The sequence below is a fragment of the Anopheles darlingi genome, chromosome 2 (assembly GCF_943734745.1).
Source record: "Anopheles darlingi chromosome 2, idAnoDarlMG_H_01, whole genome shotgun sequence".
Classification (NCBI taxonomy): Eukaryota; Metazoa; Arthropoda; class Insecta; order Diptera; family Culicidae; genus Anopheles; species Anopheles darlingi.
The window spans coordinates 72403430-72422098 of NC_064874.1; the positions used below are offsets into that span (position 1 = coordinate 72403430).

General features: G+C 49.4%; 2 protein-coding genes across 2 annotated transcripts in view; both read right to left on the reverse strand.

The window, feature by feature from the left end:
- Positions 1-637: 637 nt before the first annotated feature.
- On the reverse strand, positions 638-2245 carry LOC125960146 (uncharacterized). Its single transcript, XM_049693358.1, has 2 exons — positions 1316-2245; positions 638-1233 (listed from the first exon to the last, which is right to left on the reverse strand). The coding sequence occupies exons 1-2, from the start codon at positions 2117-2119 to the stop codon at positions 976-978; spliced, it is 1062 nt and encodes a 353-aa protein (XP_049549315.1). The 5' UTR covers positions 2120-2245; the 3' UTR covers positions 638-975.
- A 4003-nt stretch (positions 2246-6248) lies between these two features.
- The window catches only part of LOC125960142 (uncharacterized), a 34261-nt gene continuing 21840 nt past the window's right edge, over positions 6249-18669 (reverse strand). Inside the window, exons 3-5 of the mRNA XM_049693348.1 lie at positions 8990-9099; positions 8722-8868; positions 6249-8630 (exon numbers count right to left, since the gene is read on the reverse strand). Coding sequence (XP_049549305.1) covers positions 7220-8630; positions 8722-8868; positions 8990-9099 — 1668 coding nt within the window. The 3' untranslated portion in view covers positions 6249-7219. The remainder of the gene's footprint in view (positions 8631-8721; positions 8869-8989; positions 9100-18669) is intronic.

The following is an 18669-nucleotide window of genomic DNA, read 5'->3' on the forward strand; positions in this document are numbered from 1 at the left end:
TGATTGATAGCATATCATTGCTCATGACAGTTCATGCGCTTCGGAAGAGGCTATGTGATTGAATATTGTCATATACCATGACGAATCGAAATTGATGGTCTGATGGAATATATTACTCTGGTGAATGATGGGAATCTCAAATATGAAGTCAACTTGCCTGGCATACTTCAAGGAGAACAGTATGATAGATTGCTCTGCTAATAGTAAATAGTGAAGTTCGAAAGAATAATGAAAACGATGCCAAAAGCCACTAGAGGACTAGCTTAAAATTTAGCTGAGATATTACTATAAATACTCGAAAAAGAGTGTGAAATGTGAATGACGCCTATTGAGTTAATTCCTCTTCTGAATCCTCTCAATTGATCTGTACTAAACCGTCCTGTTGATGCTTTATCGAGAAACGGTATTACTATTGTGTTGTAATGAAAAGATTGATAGGGCTTTACCTAGCCTCTCCTATCGCCCATGAACAAGCATCCCCCACCGGGGGGAGTTGTAAATCAATGAAATGACTTCCTATCCCCAACGAATGGCTTCTTCTTCTCCGCATCGTGAGGACCTCCCCTATCGATCGAAGACCATTGCCCAATTGCCAAGTCATCATGAGTAGGTATTTCGTGGCAAACAATTCGCTCAACTTCAGGTATCTTATCTGTGTGCTTCTATTTATGGCCACATTAGGCTCTGTGATCGTTCTTTCAGGCCCGGTGCTTTTCCACTGGTGACATTCTAACCCACCGAGCGGTTCAACCCCGGGTGGTCTTCCCGGTCTCGAACTCCCGCTGGTCTCGCTAAGAAGCAGCAGCACTAGCACCAGCAGCAACAAAAGCAGACGTTCGCACATTCAACGGTGGTTTTAACGATGCTTCCCACGATCGAATGGATGACATCAATCCTCCCCTCGATGCACCGCTCCTCCTTGGTACGGATGCTGTGGATTGATATGGTTCCGATCGCGGGACGCAGCTCCAGCAACTAACTCCCGAGCAGCTCCCGGTACGGTTTCATTAGACGCAGCAGCGTGGTAAGCGGAAACTGCTTCGTTGCGTCACCACCGAGCTTCTCGAGAAACTCGGCCAGGGCACCGTGATAGTAGTGCAGCAGACTGTCCATGTGATCCCGCCGGAACTGCTCACCGGAGGAGATGAAGAAGAAGTAACACAGATCGAGGATGGGCGAAGCGTAACGCGACGATTGCCAATCGGTGAGAACGACGCTGGTGGCAACATTATTCTGCAAAACAAAAAAAATCGAGATAAGTCATATCAGTCATGGTACGCCTCTGCCTACACCCACCCGGCCGACCACCTCTTACCTCGTTGTGCGAGTAGATTAGATTATTGATCCAACAGTCCCCGTGCGTGACGACACAGTATGGTTCCGCTTTGACCGGATCGCAGCATGCCTTGAGACTCTCGAACACTGCATCCTTCACGGCCAGAATCTTGTCCTGTTCCACCTCGAAGCGGGTCTTCATCGTAACGATGGCCCGATCGAACGATTCCTTCAGCAGCGTCAGCAGCTCGTTCTTCTCCACCAGCACATCGTTGCTGCGTTTGTACGCCGTAAACAGTTCCGGCCGTTGTTCCTTTATGGCGAACGAGAGCGCATGCAGTCGGCCCAGCTGCTGCATGACCAACTTCGTGTGCTCCACATTGATGGGTTCCAGCTTATCCCAGTCCCACTTCTCGTACGCCTCGTTATACTCGAGCATGATCAGTGCCTCCGGTTCGTCCGGCTTCGATGTGTCGCAATGGGCCAGGTAGCAGCGCGGTGTCGCAAAGAACCCCTCGTCGGACTCCTCCAACACACCCTTCTCACTCTGGAAGTCGTAGAACCCGTGCAGAATCTCACGGTAGAAGAAACACTCGCGCTTAAACAGCTCCAACGAGCGCGGATCATCGTTCGGCGGCACCTTACACCACAGCGTAAACTCGCGATCATCACCATTGATGATGGCCTTGAACACGAAGCTCACGAACCCATCGCACTCGATGCGCGTCTCCTCGTCGAAATCCACCGAGAAGAGATCCGGCGTGAAGCCCTGCTCGACCGCGATCCGCCGGATCGCCTCGTACACGTAATCGTTAAACATGGGCGTTATCTTACGGGCAGACATTCTGTACTGCTACTGCTGCTGCTGCTGCTGCGGGTGTTCTGGATTTTGCCACTACTGTTGCCTCCCTCGGTCACACTTGGTATCCGGATCGGATGCGAATCTCTGCCGCCGCACAAACACTGGCGATGGCGATGATGATGATGATGACCGGGTTGGTGCTCTCTTTAATATACCAACCGGGTGTCACAGTATTCGTTCCACTTGCCGGTCATTCCATTCGCGTTCGTTTGGTGTGTGTACGCGTGGAGCTGGAGCACAAAAACATACAAGCAGGGAATAGCTCCCCTTCTTGGGGCGAGCCCCAACATCAACCGTACTTATCTTATCGCGAGTGCGTGCGCAGCTGACGATAGGTGTTCAATATTTCGGGAATTGCCGTTGGGTTGGTCGAAAAGGAGTAACGGATTTTAAGCACTGATGGAAGAGTTTTGAATCCTATACCATATGAATGATAATTCACATTATTTGATTGATTTAAACGGATTTTTCATAAAAGCTTATGAAGTTGAGCAAAACGTAAGTTGAGTTTTAAGCAGTTCAACAAGAACTCCAATCAATGTCAAGCAGGAAGCTAGATAACCAGTAATATTTAACTCGATATCCACTACTTTATGATGAAACAAATTCAGAAAATCAATTCCATACTAAGACTATAATATAGATTCCCCCCAAAAGATTCATTTCTATTTTCAATTTCTTCCGTTTCTCTGTAGAACAACCCAATATATTGGCGCTTTCCAATATCTCCAGCTGCCCACACGCACATCAAACCAATCTTCCATCCAATATGTGCCCGTACCACTCAGTATGATTGTCTGTAATGTTGTGTAATTGTGCTCACTTCTTGCCCAACGCGATGCAATTGTTGCCAAATTCCGGAGAGTGTTGCCCAAAAAAGGTAACGCGCAGTGCGAGCGCGCGCGTTCAAATGATTTCATTAGATAAACAAATTACCGACCAGCATCCGTTGGTCGGTTGGTGAATGAGTAAGCAAAACATGGCCGGTGGCCACATCGCTTTGCCGTTCTCTCTCCCTTCCCCCCCCCGGGGGATTCGTCTGTTCGCGCCTTCCCGGTACAACGCCATTCAAGAAGGATGTTCAAGGATGTGCAAGACCTACTGGACTGGTTTATTGCTCGATTTACATAATTCTTCATTTGTTTGTAAACACAGAGAGAGAGAGAGAGAGAGTGCGCACAGTCGCCCGAGGCCAGATCTCGAGGAATGGTGGAAAAAAATGAGATGCATTTTTAATCCTTATTTCCCGCCCGCCTTATGTCCCTGGTGCCACGACCAGCGATAAAGCTAGCATTCCTATTCCATATTCCTGGTGCCGCGTTGGTCGGCTGGCCTCGGTTTGGTCCCTTTTCCCCCTTGCACCAGACGCGTTGAGCGTACTGGAGCGGATTAAAATGTTTTGTTATTAGAATAAATGGTGTTTATAAAGTAGCTACTATTGCTGCTGCTGCTGTACGAAGCATCCCGAATGCATCCTTGATCCACCGGGAGGTCGTCGCCAAAGGGCCGGAAGTGCAGCAAACGTACCTCATCCGCGCTCCGTTGGTGGGCTAAGCATCGGGAAAGACGTTAAATCCGTTTGTGGGAACGAGAAGCGGAACGTTTGTTTGTGTTAACATAGACACATTTGATAGGGTATTGTTGTTTAAAGGGAAAAACACATTGCGACGCTATCTTAATAGCTACACGCTGCGATATGAAGCAAATCGCTAAATGGTTCAAATGACTTTCGAGAGGCGATGGTTTATTATGCTGGAATAGTGCCAGGGATTTATGTAAAATGCAGAATACAATGAGTCTGAGGCAAATTATGCGCCACATTACCACACCGTTTGGAGTGCATACCAGACACCAGCACTTGACTTCTTGACTCTGACTTCTTTCATCCGTGCACAAACTCCTACGAAAGCGAACTATGAATATATTCCAGAAAAACTCGACAGCAAACAATAACAGACTCAAGGCGTAGAAGCGACTGCTGTGAAACCGGCTGGAGGATTCGTTTCCTTTATGATTTACCGTTCCGTTATGAACTCCCACCCAACCGAACGGGATAAAACCGGTTGCCACCCTTTTTCGAGTGCCACGACGGTGTCGCCAGCAATGATGCCTCCGAAATGCATCCGAAAGCCATTCCTTAGAGGAAGACCAGACGCGTCTTTAATGTTCGGTGATTTCCCCTTGTCATAAGGCAAGCATCATCATCAAGACACGGGACGAGATTGTATCCTCGTTAGCGATCGAGCCGGTGTGGCCTCGACGACGACGACGACGTCGACGAGCCTAACCCGAGCGCATCGCAATGACATCCGATCCAGGGACATGGACGGAAAGTTTGAAGCATATCCTGCCTCCATCCAGGAATGGAAGAGTTAGAATAGGATTTTGGAATGAATGAGAAACCTTAGCAGCAGCAGCAGCAACAGCAGCAACAGCAGTGGCACCACCACCAGCTGGCTGGTTCCGAATGCTAATGCGATCCGGTATGTTCCGGTATGCCGTCACCGCAGGCAGAGCAAACATAAGACGGAAAAGTTTACCTTAGACCCAGCGGATAAGACTCTCACGGTCTAAAAACGGAAGGGGCCGTTGCACTTAGTACAGACTCAACAGAGTACACACAACACTAAGTTTTGTGGTAAGGATTTGCGGTTTCTTGCTAGAATTTGCTTTTCCAGGTAGTATTCGTCCAGGGGAAGATTTTCTGCGGTAGCATTGCATTTTCCATGCATCGATCGAGAAAGGATGGTTCAACATTCAGGCATTGCTGTGGTTTTCGGTCTTGTGGTCTGTTAATTTTTCCATCATTTTGCAGGCGTCAAATTATGGTCGTTTATTTATCACTAGTCCCCAGACACTTCAGGTAACTGCAGACGATAGGCAGTAAGTTGCAGTGGCGGATGCAACAATCCCAAGTGCGATGGTTTCTTGAAGTGTCCCCGAGGTTTGACCACTAGAGAAAAACATGTAGACGATTTTACGGTTTCGACTAATTTGGTCACGGTTTGCGGGTTTGGTTGCGATGGTGACCACTTGAGCGCGCCTAATGTTGTTAGCGCCACCGTTGCATGTACGGTTCAAGTGGCTCCAGTGCGATGACAAGCACAATCCTTTACCGCACCGTTGTGGCTGGTGGCAGCGGACGCAGAAACGCCAGCACATGGCGCCATTCGTCTTAATGAAGGATGTTTTAGTTGGTAACCACAGCGGCAGCAGCAGCCCTGTAGGTAGAGACAGTTTTGAATGCGCCAGGAGCATGAAACGGAAAAGGATTCCCGTGATTTCTCCATTTATACCAAACTTGCCATGTTGTTGCTCATTATTTTCGAAGACACGGCTGTTTTAACATGTTCTTTCTCAGTGTTATTTTAGGATTCTTCGGAGGGAAAACTATGCTGCTTTGAAGTATGTACAATTCGGCGAAACAGATGTTTGTAAAGTTCAAACTAGAAAACGTGGTACAATCTCTTATTGTAACTTTTCCTCCAGTTATTTTTGAGATATTTCTTGATTTTTATGATAAGAGATTTCAGATTATTGCAAAACAATCAGTTGTCTAACAGCAAATAGAGCAAAACGTTGTTCACAAGTACATGTGTAAATGTCCTGAGAAAATTGAATAGTATATGACCAGTTATATGTGATGATAATTAATGAATAACTTTATTCCTGCCACAAAATAACTTCTTTAGAAGGTAATGCAAAAGCATCCAACTTCAAACGGCAAGTAATCAACACATAAAATTCCTGTTACGTTCATCTTCTTTGAAGATCGCAACGACGGCAATCCTCATTGATTTTTTTCCAAGAATTAAACATTTCATTTGGCAAAGTTTCACGGAAAATTTTCTCGGAATCACTGTGCAACCAACTGTGCGAACGGTTTATAATTTCTAATGAACTTCTCTTCAACCTTTTAGTCTGATTTAAATAGTTGTTGCCACGGTTGGATTAAAATGGTAACTCAAGGACAATAATACATTATACTTACTCCATCCTTAAAGCCGATTCCAATATACCATTATGTCATCAAAAAATCACAAAACACCACGTTGTCGTTTTAAAAGTTTTCAAAAATTAGACTTTATATTTGATTTATAACTTACTTACACAACATAAACGGGTTGCTATACACATCTGACAGAAGAGATAATAGTTTACGCTGAGAAAGGCATTCGAAACACGTGAGAATATAAACTGCACCGAAGATAACAAACAATAATTTGAATAATTCGATAAGCTTTCCTTTACTTTTAATCAAACTTTAACGAAGATATAGATTCCATGCGGCATGCGGAGAAGCGATAGCAAGCAAACATATAGACGAGTAGACACACCTTTAAATAGAGAGTTCGGGGGGATAGATTCATAGGTTCTTAAATGGTTCATTTGGTATTTATGATGATATTCGAGGAGCAGGGCGTCACGCCACGATACACCACCAGAGGCTTGAGGGGGGGAATTGGTGTTCCCCCTCCGGGGGGAGGACCGGGAGATATTTGGGGCGCTTTGGCTAACGGGCAAACTCCGATTGGCCCCTCCTGCTTTCTCTCTCTCTCTCGTCCTGGCTCATACTAAATGCTAGTCCCTAACGGCTACTATCTAACGTTTAAAATCTCTTTGGCATACAGCGTTCATTGTTTCCAGGATTGATCAATCTCGTTCCATGGCTCGGTGTGCATTGAGCGACAGTCCTGGCCAGCAGCATGTACTTAATTGTGTGCAGTCCTCCTTTCATCAGTAACTGGTAATCTGTACATCATTCTTGGGCGATAAAATGGAACCATCGGGCCCATTCCTTTCATTCTGCGCTCTCTCTCTCTCTAGCTCTCTCTCTCTCTCTCTCTCTCTCTCTCTCTCTCTCTCTTTGCTCTACCACTCAACAAACGCGACGCTGTATGGAGCCCATCCCAAGGGGTGCTTTATGCTGTTGCCGCCACCCCGCAACCCCATGCCGCGGTGGCCTAACTGTCACAGTTTCTTAGGTTTATTGCAGGTTCAGGCTTGCACTACTACTACCACCAGCGCTACTATCAAGACTAGGACGATATAAAGACGCACGGAATACCGGGGACGGAACGGCTAGATGTAGACAAAGTTTCCGACACCTTTCGCCGGATCCGTATTAACCATTTCTTTTACGACCGAACTACGAACCGTAGGAGCAGCAGCAGCAGCAACGCCAGCACCAGCACCAGCACCAGCAGCTGTCGTACCGGCGCTCACCGGCGAACGAATATCGACCAGCTTCTTGTCGATACCGAGTGCCGAGAACGATTGGCTCACGGTGCGTATCTCGCGGATGTTGTAGACCGGGTTGTACGAGGGAGCGGCCAACGGTGAGGCGGGTAGCGAGGGTTTACTAAGTGCCGCCAGCATGGTCGACGATTTAGCCGGCCGTGGCGGTGGCTGCTGGTGTTGGGCACTGTTTTTACTTTTGATCTCCGGTGGCGCCGTCAATTCCGGAGCCGGTTCCGAGTGACGCCATGCGATGGCCGGCGGCGGCAGCGGTTTAGTGGGGCACTGCTGGCATGGTGCCGCTTCTTCGTTGTTGTTTTGTTGCTGCTGTTGCTGATGCTGCCTCTTGAGTGTCGCGATATCGGATTGACGTCGCAAGGTGGAAGTATCCGTATCCGTGTCCGTATCGATCTCGTGTTCATCCTCGGCGAAGGTAAGCTCGGCGGCCGACGAAGAAGCCGTCGAGGAGGAGGAGGAGGAAGAATCGGACGAAAGCGAGGAAAAGGAGGAACAGGACGAGGAGGAGGATTCCGTGGAGTCCGTCGAGTCGGTCGAGGCGGTCGAATCGTCGAGTGACGAGGGTCGGAAGAAGGAGGAGGAGGAGCTGTTCTTCGTCAGCCGTAAACTGTTCGTCTCGCAAGGCAGATCGTTCAGCGACGACAGTCCATCCACGATGTCCGAGATAAAGGAGTTGGTCGGTGAGGTAACCGGTCCGCAGAGCGTTCCCAGCGTGAATCCTGTCCCCGTTGTCGTCGAATGCAGCGATAGCCGATGATGATGATGATGATGATGATGCGGATGGTGCGATTGCTGGTGGTGGAGAGGATGCGCCGCGGTTTGGAGCTGCGATTGACCACCGACCATGGCCGTGTTGCTGGAGTCAATGGCTGCCTGCGTGTTCCGAATGAAGTGCTTCGATTCGGCGATGGTAGCGAGCAGTTGACGGCGCCGCGGATAGTTGGGATTGCGGCGCACCAGGAAGTGCATGATTTCGCCCTTTTGCTGACGCTGCAGTTGCGTCTTGAGCGGCAGATCGTCCGGATGGAGCTTCCGCTGGTACTCCTGGCCCGGGCACACCTCGTACAGCGAGAACTGCTCGACCGGTTCCAGCGAGTTGTAGCAGGACAGCAGCAGCGATAGCAGCTCGTCCGAGGTCGTCTCCTCCGAGATGAGCAGCGATTTGTACTGGGAGTTGGGCTGCAGCGCGGACGTATGGACCCGAATCAGACCGCCAGGTTTTTGCTGGAGACAAAATCTGTAACAAATGGCGGAGAACCGTGGCGTTAGTTGGCGTTGTTGCGTAAATGTGGGACGAAAGGTGAATGAAATCGTGGCCCGATTCTTACCTGGAGTCACCCTTCGGGTGGCAGGCCTGCAGCAGTGCCGGCCGGGCTTCATCGTCCAGCTCGAGCACGGATTTAACGCCCGGCCGGCGGACGGTTACCTCCATCGTTAGATAGAACAACCGTGGATCCCGATGACGCATCTTACATCTACAGAGCGACGGAGAGAAGGAAAAGGAAGAAAAAGAAAAAAACACCAAAGCAATGAGCGGCTGAGCGACACACACACACACACCAATTACGGTCTCCAAGGTTCCGAGGGTGGACTTACCTTCGTAGGACTTGCTGCACAACACCTTTGCTGGTCGCGTCGTACGAGATGCCCAACGTTTTGTACTCGATGTCCTGGCGCAGGCAGGCGGTGTAGATCTTAATTGTGGTCTGTTCGAAGAGGAAGAAAAATAAAAGAAGAAGGGAAAACCATATCGTTAGCGAAAAAGGACAAAAAGATAACATTAGCATTAGCATCGCCGGCCGGGTGATTCGAGCAAAATAAGCAAACAGTTGGTTCCAGCGGGCCCCCCAAACCTAAACCTCTTCGCTAATGGAGCATAAGGGTGCCTTGGGTCTAGTAGTAGGTCTGGGTAACCAAGGGAAAAAAGGGATCGAATTCAATCGCTCTCGAGCGGCCAACCTTTTCGCAATCTTAGCAAGCCGCTCTCTCGGCTCCCCCCAAAAAAAGGCCAAAATCAGTGGTTCTTAAGGGACTATCGTGGCAACCCCTGCGCCCAAGATCAAAGCACAAATCACTGGCGCTCCAACCAGGGATGATGATAATCAATAGAAAAAAAAACCGAGAAAAATCGAACCCAGCAACCTGTATGAGTGCGTTTGCGGAATCCACGTTGGCAACCGCGTCAGCAAACAGATCCGGAATCGCTTCTTTATGGCGTTTTTTTTCTTCTTCAGAATGCGGCACCGAGAAGGCTACCGAGAGACCGCTTTCCATGCGCGGGGACGTGAAAGCGCGGGAAAAACTCACCTCCCCCCAACCACGGCAGTGTTTGCGTGACTCAAAACGTGAGGCAGTTTGCATTGTTGTTGCTGTTGTTGTTGTTGTTTGGGGTGCCCCCTTACGTTGCGCTTTATCGCGGTGGTTAGAGGTTTGCGTGCCGTGATGTCTCTGTTTTCTTCTTCTTTTTCTTCTTCTTTTTCCCAGCACAAGTTCCCAGACCCGAGATTAAGAATCCGTGTGAAGGTAACCAGGCAACCAACCAGGCGGTCGAAGGCCATAGGCACAAGATCTCACGTGAAACAAAGAGGCAACTTTCCAGAAGCCAACCCCAACCAACCAGTGGCCACCGTTCGGTTCGGTTTCGCCTCGACATGGGCGCGCGCGCGCAGCTCGACGCAATTCGAAAATTTATTGTCGCAACCGCGAGGCGCAAGAATGCACAATTCGTTGCTGAAATCATCCTCCCCCGGGGGGGTTAGTGGTGAGGGGTACCCTGGGAACCAGATTCCGTGGTAGGCTCTCCGAAAGGGAGGAGGGGTGAACAATGGACTACTGTGCACGCGCATCCGATGTCTCCCCTCGGGCTGACTCCGAGAGGAAAACTATTTTAATTAGACAAATTTCACCTGAAGGAGGGTTGACCTCGACGCCTCGATCGTCGGGTCGGGAAATTGACAGTAGTGTGGAAGGGTGGGGAGGTACTAGAGACGAGATAATCGCCAATCGGTGGGCACCTTCTCGCGCCCGGCGCCCGGGCGCACCCGGTGTGATTGACTGGCTTTTATGGCGACAATTGGAATGGTGCTGAGATGCTGATAACGACCTCCAACTTTCACCTCCTTTGCACGCGCAGTGAACGCGGTTGAGGCCCTTGACACCGGTGCGGGGACACGTACAAGCCATTCGATACGCACGAGGCAGAAGATGCGTTCGGTAACACATTTGTACGGCGTGACGAGCATGTCTCCATCAGATGGCGTTAGTTAAGTGCCCAAAGGGTGATAAAAGCTTAGCACCTTTATAACAAAGAAACATTACCTTTAGGTCAAGGTTACATTTGAGTGTTTCACTTATGTCAGAATAGTTCTTTTGTTGCAATCATTTTTAACTGTTTACTATAAGTAGAAACTATGTACAAAAAAAAATCTTCTTGGCATCAAATTCCGCCTCAAACGCACGTTTCGATTTCCCATGTCTACTACGATTTTACTTACCAACAGCTGCAACAACGGCAGTGCTGCCATCAAAATATAGTGGAATGTCTATTCACGTATTTATTATCACGAATATTTAGACATAAAACTCATAAAACAAAACACCAAATCGTTCGCTTGCAAAATACTTTGCTACTAACCCACGAACAAATCGCGTGTTCTCTGCATGTTTTGGCGAGCGATAGCGAGAGGCTGGGCATTATATGGACCTCCATATCACTTTAGCGCGACCGGCGGTGGCCACGCGCTCGCGCCATTCAGCTAACGTTGGGTACGTGCCGGTTTTTAAGCGTTTGCCCTCCCCCCGCATCAGAAAATACGTCGAAAACTAATAACAATATAGTGTAATAGTAAACAAAAATTACTTCTAACCAGAGCTCAGCGCTGCCCCTCAGCTTTTCCGGGGTGTTAAAGCCAAATATGGTGGGCACGTGCTACTGCAGCAGCAGCACTGCAATGTGGTGTGTGTGTGTGTGCGCGCATCCGGGGCCGCATCAGCAGCCCAGACTCAGCGCGCCGCGCAAACGGGAACGCCATTCTTACACGCACAGGCACTCTAATGGAAGAATGTGCTCATATTACATGCTTGCTTCCCCAGCGTCGCTTCCACTGGAATGGATCGTGCTACCGAGTAGAACGGGGATGTACAGTGACTGCCAGCGACTTTAATTGGAACTTCCGCCGCCGCTTCTGGGCTCGGGGTTTAACGGTCGTCATAGCATCGCTCGAGGGATGATCACCGGATGTTGGGATGTGTGGCCTGTGTGGTCTCGTTAGTGTAGGAGGGTGTTTGGGTGTTTGACGACATAAAAAAACCGGGGGCTCGCCTCGTTCGTCAGGCATTATCAAAATTCCGCTCGCAAAACCACAAATTTCGAGAGAAATAATTGAAATACTACTTCAAGCGGATCGGGGGGAGTAACTGTTCCTGAAATGCTCTCGGGCTCTCAGCAACCTATTCAAGCTGATAAATCAAGCAAAACACGTTGTTTGCGTGACATTTGTTCGCCGTTTTTTGGTGCTCGTACTGATTAAAATTGGCCGGGCCCATTTTCCACAAAGATACGTCGAATACAAAGATACAACAAATCATCGTCTCGTCAAATAGACCTAAAAGCAAGAGACCCCAAAGGCAAATGGTACCGACACATACGCACGGAAGGATTCAGTGTCTTCTGGGGATGGAGGGAGGAGGGAAAACCACAACAAAGCACCACTGCCGGCATGCTTTCCGCTATCCGGCCTGTCAGGAAGAGCTGAACAGCGTCACACGCATCCTTTTTCGATTTAATTTCCATTTTCCAGCCCAGTGCACCAGCGCTCCAGTACGTCTTTTTATCATCGCCACCAAACCTACTCCAACGACTCCAATCTTGTTTCGATGATCCGGCGTGCGCGCGCGAGGAACGCGGTGGTGCTGACGATGGTGGTTTTTGGCGCATTTTTCATCTCCGATGGCAGGTTTCCACGGGAATGTCAGACGGCACCAGTTCCACCAGTTCCAGGTCTTCGGGGGTACAATGGAGTAAAAGTTATTGAATCACTGCTGCCATCGCCGCGCCGTTACTAGCACGTCGTGCCGCGTCGGCGTGGCGGCATGTTCCGGCATGATTTCTCGCGCCAAAGATAAGCGGCCGGAAGCTACGACAGAAACATTGGATTCTTCTCTCTGGGTGGGGTTGTTGGATGGAAAAATTGAATCCCCATCCCCATCACGTCCTCGCACCGTGCGGTGCTGTTGACAACGGAAGGAGCGGTAGGACTTCGAGGACTAGTTTGCTTCGAGTTGAATGCTGGCATGCTGGCATTGCGGCCATTGCGGTTTTATCTACCAGCGCGTGGCTAATCCAGGAGGACCCTCCCGGAAGTACGCGCGCGGCACCAATTTGCTCATGATTTGTGGAAAAACAAAAACAACATCGTTGCCCCCCACCGCACGGTAGTTGAGCTGCGTCATCACGTGCAAAGTGTTTGATAAGGGAATGTACTCCGCACTCCTTGCTGTTGTTTACGTTATTTTTGAGGTTAAAGCCAGGACGGCCATGTTTTCGTCCTTCAGTGCGTCACCGAGCGAGCAGTTCGAAAGCAAAAGGGACAAAGACTTAACGACCGTTAGCCTTAGGTCAGAGCCTCCTTCGCCGTGCCTGACTTAGAGGTTTGGTTACTACGATCCGGACGGTTGTCAGTTCGCCAGTCCCGGTGACAGCGAGTGTGATTCTCCGAGGAAAGCGATAAAATCCCGCTATTTCGCAATAAGGACTCCGACCGATTGTTACGAGGTCGAAGTTTGCAAAATAAAACCTTGAAATCGTAAAACAATCGAAACGGGGCAGCACCATTTCGATACTCAATTTCCGGTCGGCGTTAGCGGCCGCGTTGGGTGGTTCCGATGGCTGATGGGTTCCTATTAGTTGCCCTTTTCCGTAGCCTTCTACCATTTTATGGCCTGGGATGGGTTCCGATGGTTTTTGGTCCGTTGAACCCAGTTGAGCTGAAACTGGAGCGCGTGTTGCTACTAAGTGATTTTGAGTTTATATGTTATGAGGATCCCTGTTGCCGGGAAGAGGTTGTCGGCGTGCCCTCCTCTCCTAGCCGCCGTAAAACAGCGCAATGTATGACGATTGACGAAATGGGGGTGGAGACAACCGCTTTCCACGACTCCTCCACAACCGATTTTGCGAGAATATTCGCCGAAAACGGTGCATGCTTTCTCTTTTTCGATTTATTTTATCAAACGACACGACCAGAGCGGATGGAAGAAGAGATGGAGAAGAGAAAAAGAAGCGAAAGAGAAAGAGAAGATATCTCTCACATAACACGAGGTTGAGGTTTTATTATAAAACACCAATTTATGCTTCCGAAAAACCGGCAACGAAAGTCCGCCACGCGTTTTGCAGTTTGTTTTCCTTCTCTTGTTGTCCGCTCTTGCTTCTTGTTACTGTTTTTCCGTTCAGTTTTCCGGCTTTCCGGCGCCACACCGGTGGGGCCCGGTGACTGGTGGTAGTGGGTTTTTGTGGGGTTGTGGGGGCTATGAAATAATAATCATTGCCCCATTTATACCACCCCTTCCGGGACCCACTCCGCCGTCCGCTTCGTGTCTCTGACGTGAACGAGAGCGAAACTTGCGCTACGGACTTTCCGAAGGCACAACATACTGGGACGTATCGTAGTTATGAAGGTCCCTCTGTAAGCCCAGGGAAACCAGCGGCAACACATTCACACATTTCTTTTCGTGTTCGAGCTGTCTACCCTCGGCTGTTCCACCAGCGCCAGGGGGAAATGATAATAATTCAAACAGTTTTTCTCGTTCGCCTCTGCGGATGAGTGGAAAGGAAAGGAAAAGGCTGGCGATGGTGGTGGGCCCGGGTGGTGTGGGCTGTTGCGACTTTTCGGTGGTTCGGAGGTACGAATAGCCGCTGGCCATGAAAGGTTACCCCCGGCGAGAAACGCACCGCGGACAGTGAGAGTGATTCGAAAGGGGATGCGAAGAGAAAATAGTTTGATTTCCGGGTGACAATGAGGTGTGTGTGTGTGCGTGTATGTGTGTGATCGCGCATGGGTTGGATCGTGATGATCAAACCGTGGAGTATGGGATGGTGAACCATATTTTGGGAACCACCCCTTTGGCGTTTCTGGGTGCCTGGGAAAGGTATGCGGCTTTGGGGCTATTTCCATATTGGGTCTGAAAGTGTGCAGCAGCAGCAGCAGCACCGGCCACAGGACAAGGATCCTCCACGCGAAACGGATGGGACCATCCGTTCATTAGGAGGTTCGTTCATTTGCGTCTCTTAAGCATCTCGGCTGGAACTCCGTAAAGCGATGAATAAGCGAAACGTAAAACCAAAAAACAAAAAAACAACCGTAGAAAAAGATCCGGAACCGTATACCGGACCGGAATGCCCGTAAACCTCGGTGCGCGTGCTTGTGGTCACTACTATCAGCCATTCAAATGGGGGGGGGCCTTTGATTATGTCGGGATGTCAACGAGCTGCGGGGTCGGCCGGTTCGGGTTTTATGAGCACCGAACAATCAAACTCAAATAAGTGGACAATTTTTTCGTTCATTTCCATTGCGATTGACATTGGCGAGGGCCTTATCTGGCGGGATTGTTTTCGTTAATCAAAAGCTGGCATAGTAAGCGGCATGCCGCCGCCAGCCGTTTGATTAAATTTAGACGTTTGGTTTGTTTTTTTCCGTTCCGTTCCATTCCAGCGACACACATATGGCGTAACACAAGGGCTGCAGAAGGTCGGACAGCATCATTTGGGAATCGCGCAAAAACGTAATCTCCCTAATTTACTTATCGCTCCCAAGATTCTTTTCCCCTTCCAAGGGGGACCCAACTATTACGCCATTTGCCATCCCTAGTAACAGACCTCTCCTTCTTGTGCTTTCCTTTCCGGTTCTGAAATCAAAATACCAAAACCAAACCACCCTCGAGAGACCCATCAGCCTCTCAGGTCAAGGGGGTTGGCGGTGTTGGAGGTGCTTGTATCGCAGATCCTTTCCTTATATGCGCGTGTGTGTGTGTGTGCCGTATGGTACCGCTTCAATGGTCGGCGGTTCGGCTAAGTTAAATAATGTTTTCCGGCCAAAAACCAACCTCACCTAACCGGTACCGGTCCTGAGCAAATAGAGAACCACAAATAATGCTCCTCCTCTTCGGTTCGGCTCTCACATCCGCCGGCCACGTAAGGCATCTTCTTCTAGAAGAGAAAGCATAAAACCTCCCTCCGGACCTCCGGGAGAGGAACAGCAACGTTCTGATCGGAACGGTTTTCTTTTCCCTTATTTTTGGACTCGCTTCTAGCGTGGCGCGAATGGCGACTTCCGGTTTTCCGGGGTTCACTGTGTGTTTCGCCAAATTGAATCACGTAACTGCAAGAGGAACTGGTGCAACCAGTACACATATAGACTGTCTCCTCTCGGGCAGGAAACAGAAGGTAAAGTTTGTTCAACAAACAATGTAGAGGAGTCCCTCCCGGCTTCAAGCTAAACAAAGTTGCCCCGTTCAGTCCCCACCACCACCCACGAAAAGCCTGAGTAAGGACTCCTGTAAGGACCTTGGTCAGGGGAATCGTACCTTTGGCGAAGATTATCTCAAAATATTAAATAAAAGGAAAACTTTAGCGTCACGCAAGCGGCTCATCGTCTGGTCTGGCCGGAATGGTTTAGGGCGAAGGAATACTGTGAATAGTATGTTCACAATTTAAGTGTTTAAAGCAAAGTTCATACAGATCGTTCCCGGCATCCCGAAACGACCCACAATTTGCAAACAATTTGTCTGCACAAAGGGAAATGGGGATAGAACCCATACGGACACAGAAATCGTCCATCGCTTTACATCCGTTGAAAGGTTTCCACCGTAACCGGGCGGGTATCGTAAATTGGACTTAAGGGCAAGCATGCCCCATACCCTGACACTTCCGGTTCGGCGTACGGTTAGGTCAATTCAAGCAAGGTCCCGGAACCAACACCATATGCTGCCGGTTTAGGGTTTCTGGTCTGGTTGAAAAGTCGGCCCCAGTCCCGGGGGGCGGGGGGAGCTGAGCCAAAAAAAGGGAAACCGGATCAGAAACCTTCCTAATGGGCCACCGGTACTATCGATTGGCGATATGTGCGAAATGGCCGGCATTCTGGGTCAATCGCCTTGGGTCAGCAGTTTGCACGGGGCGGAGCAGAAGGCCGGAAGAATTGCATACCGGAAGTCGCTACTTTTCAATCGCTAAGCCCTTTAGCTGGCCACATGCCGAACGCGCCGCCGGCTCGCTTCATATGCTGACAATGATGATGATGATGATTATGATGAGACAGCGTCTGCCGTTGATCTCGAGATCACCCTAAGCCCCCTCCCGACTCCCGGCCTCGCTATCAATAAACCCTCTTGTGGCGCTGAGAATCCTCTACTCTATGCCCACTACCATCTGTCGTCACACATACACACACACACACACATATGTGGACGGTAAAACTAATTTCCTGCCCCGCTGTCTCACATGTTGCGAGAGGCGGACCGTGGTGGACGCTGCTGCTGCACGAAAATCGATCCCGCTAGCGGCCCTCTACCGCACAGCGTCCGGGTGCTGCGTTTTCCGCGAATGATGTGCCACACAAAAAGCCAGCTTCCGCCGATCTAGCGTGAAAGAGAGAAAGATGCGATGGGATGGGAAGGGATGGCGAGCTTCTGCTTGAGCGGCGGATGTGTTGAACTTTCATTTTCCAACGAAAAATTCCATCGACCAACGGGTAGTTAAGGTGCGAATCTGGGGCATGTGGCAATGCACTGGCTTGGCTCGTTGGTTTTACGGTGCGACAAATGTTACCGTTTATCTAGGATTCAAGTTCGCAAACCGTAACCAAGGTGATGTTAGACTAAGCGGTAGCGGTAGGTTACTTTGCATGCAGAAGTCCCCAGTTCAATTCTTTCTGTAGAGAACCGTAATTTCCCCTTCTTCTCTTTAAATAATGCACTCCAAAGTTCATTGCCCTTTTAGTTGCTTTAGTTAGCGCTGCACTAGCAGTCTCTCTAGGTATTGCCAATTTTTAATTGGAAACATGCATAGTGTTTGAACACAGCACGACTCCGGCAGAACTCACGGACTACTACTTACGAATGCGCAGACAAGAATCTAATTAAACCGCTTTCAACCAGATCCAGATAGAGAAAACTGTCCGCTATTCTGGTTCCAATTCGCTTCGGGAACAACAGCATCATCCAAGTAGCAAAACTCTGAAACATAACACACCCGGGGGTGCATATGCGCCGCGATGTCCATAATAACATCCACCGTCAACGGAATAAAGGTAGGAAGGGATCCGCTGTTTTCATTTCAGCCGCCATCCTTTCCGTGTGTTGTTATCTTCGAGAAGCACGCGACGTGGTGGGTGTACAGCACCACTGTTGTTATGGTTATGATTCTTTCACATAACTCTTATAGCATGGCAAATGGTTTTGCTCTCTAGCAGAGAGACCGGCAGCAAAAGCATATCGCGAATGGAAATTTGGTTTCGATTGTTTCTCGACTGCAACGCTGCTTTGCTGGCGGTTGATGTTGTGGCATGATGCTGATGTTGCAGCTACTGCCATATGCACAATTAAACAACGCTACTCTACCTTGCATTTCCAGGCGAGTGAGAACCACCGTCACAGGCAGGGGTCTTGTATTTTCCCCAACGTATTCACCGTGGAAAACAACGTTCGCTATCTCTCTGTCTCTTCGCTTCTAACATTATCCATCCTATGCTCCAGCTTGGGGTTCATGCTCCCCCGGTTGAACAATACTTCATTAAAATGGAGATGATTTGCTAACCACCATCACCACGAGTGTATGAGTGTACAGGGGGCCCAAGTGATTTGTTCGCCTCCAACACGAGAGTCTTATTTCATCACATTTCATACCCGTATTTCGCGGTCCATCGAAAAGGGCGCCTCGTTTGCTGCAAATTGAATTGACATGAAAAATTGTCACTTGGCAACTCTTGTGGACTCGCGCCAAGGGGCGGACCACCAACAACCCGTGATGGCCGATAATTACGGCACCATTTTCGCATAAGACGGTCTCTTCAGACCGCACCCCCTGGCCATCGAGTGCGGCCGTGGATTGAGTGTCGAACCACTTTACCCGTGCACCCTAATGAGCGCCATCGCGTCATCACCATCATCATCATCGGCCGGCTGCTGACGAGCGTTGCAAAAGTTGCGAAAATTAAATTAAGAAAACTTCAGCTCCAAATTCAGAACTGCTGGCCCATCAATTGGTCACCATCAAATGGCTTCCACGG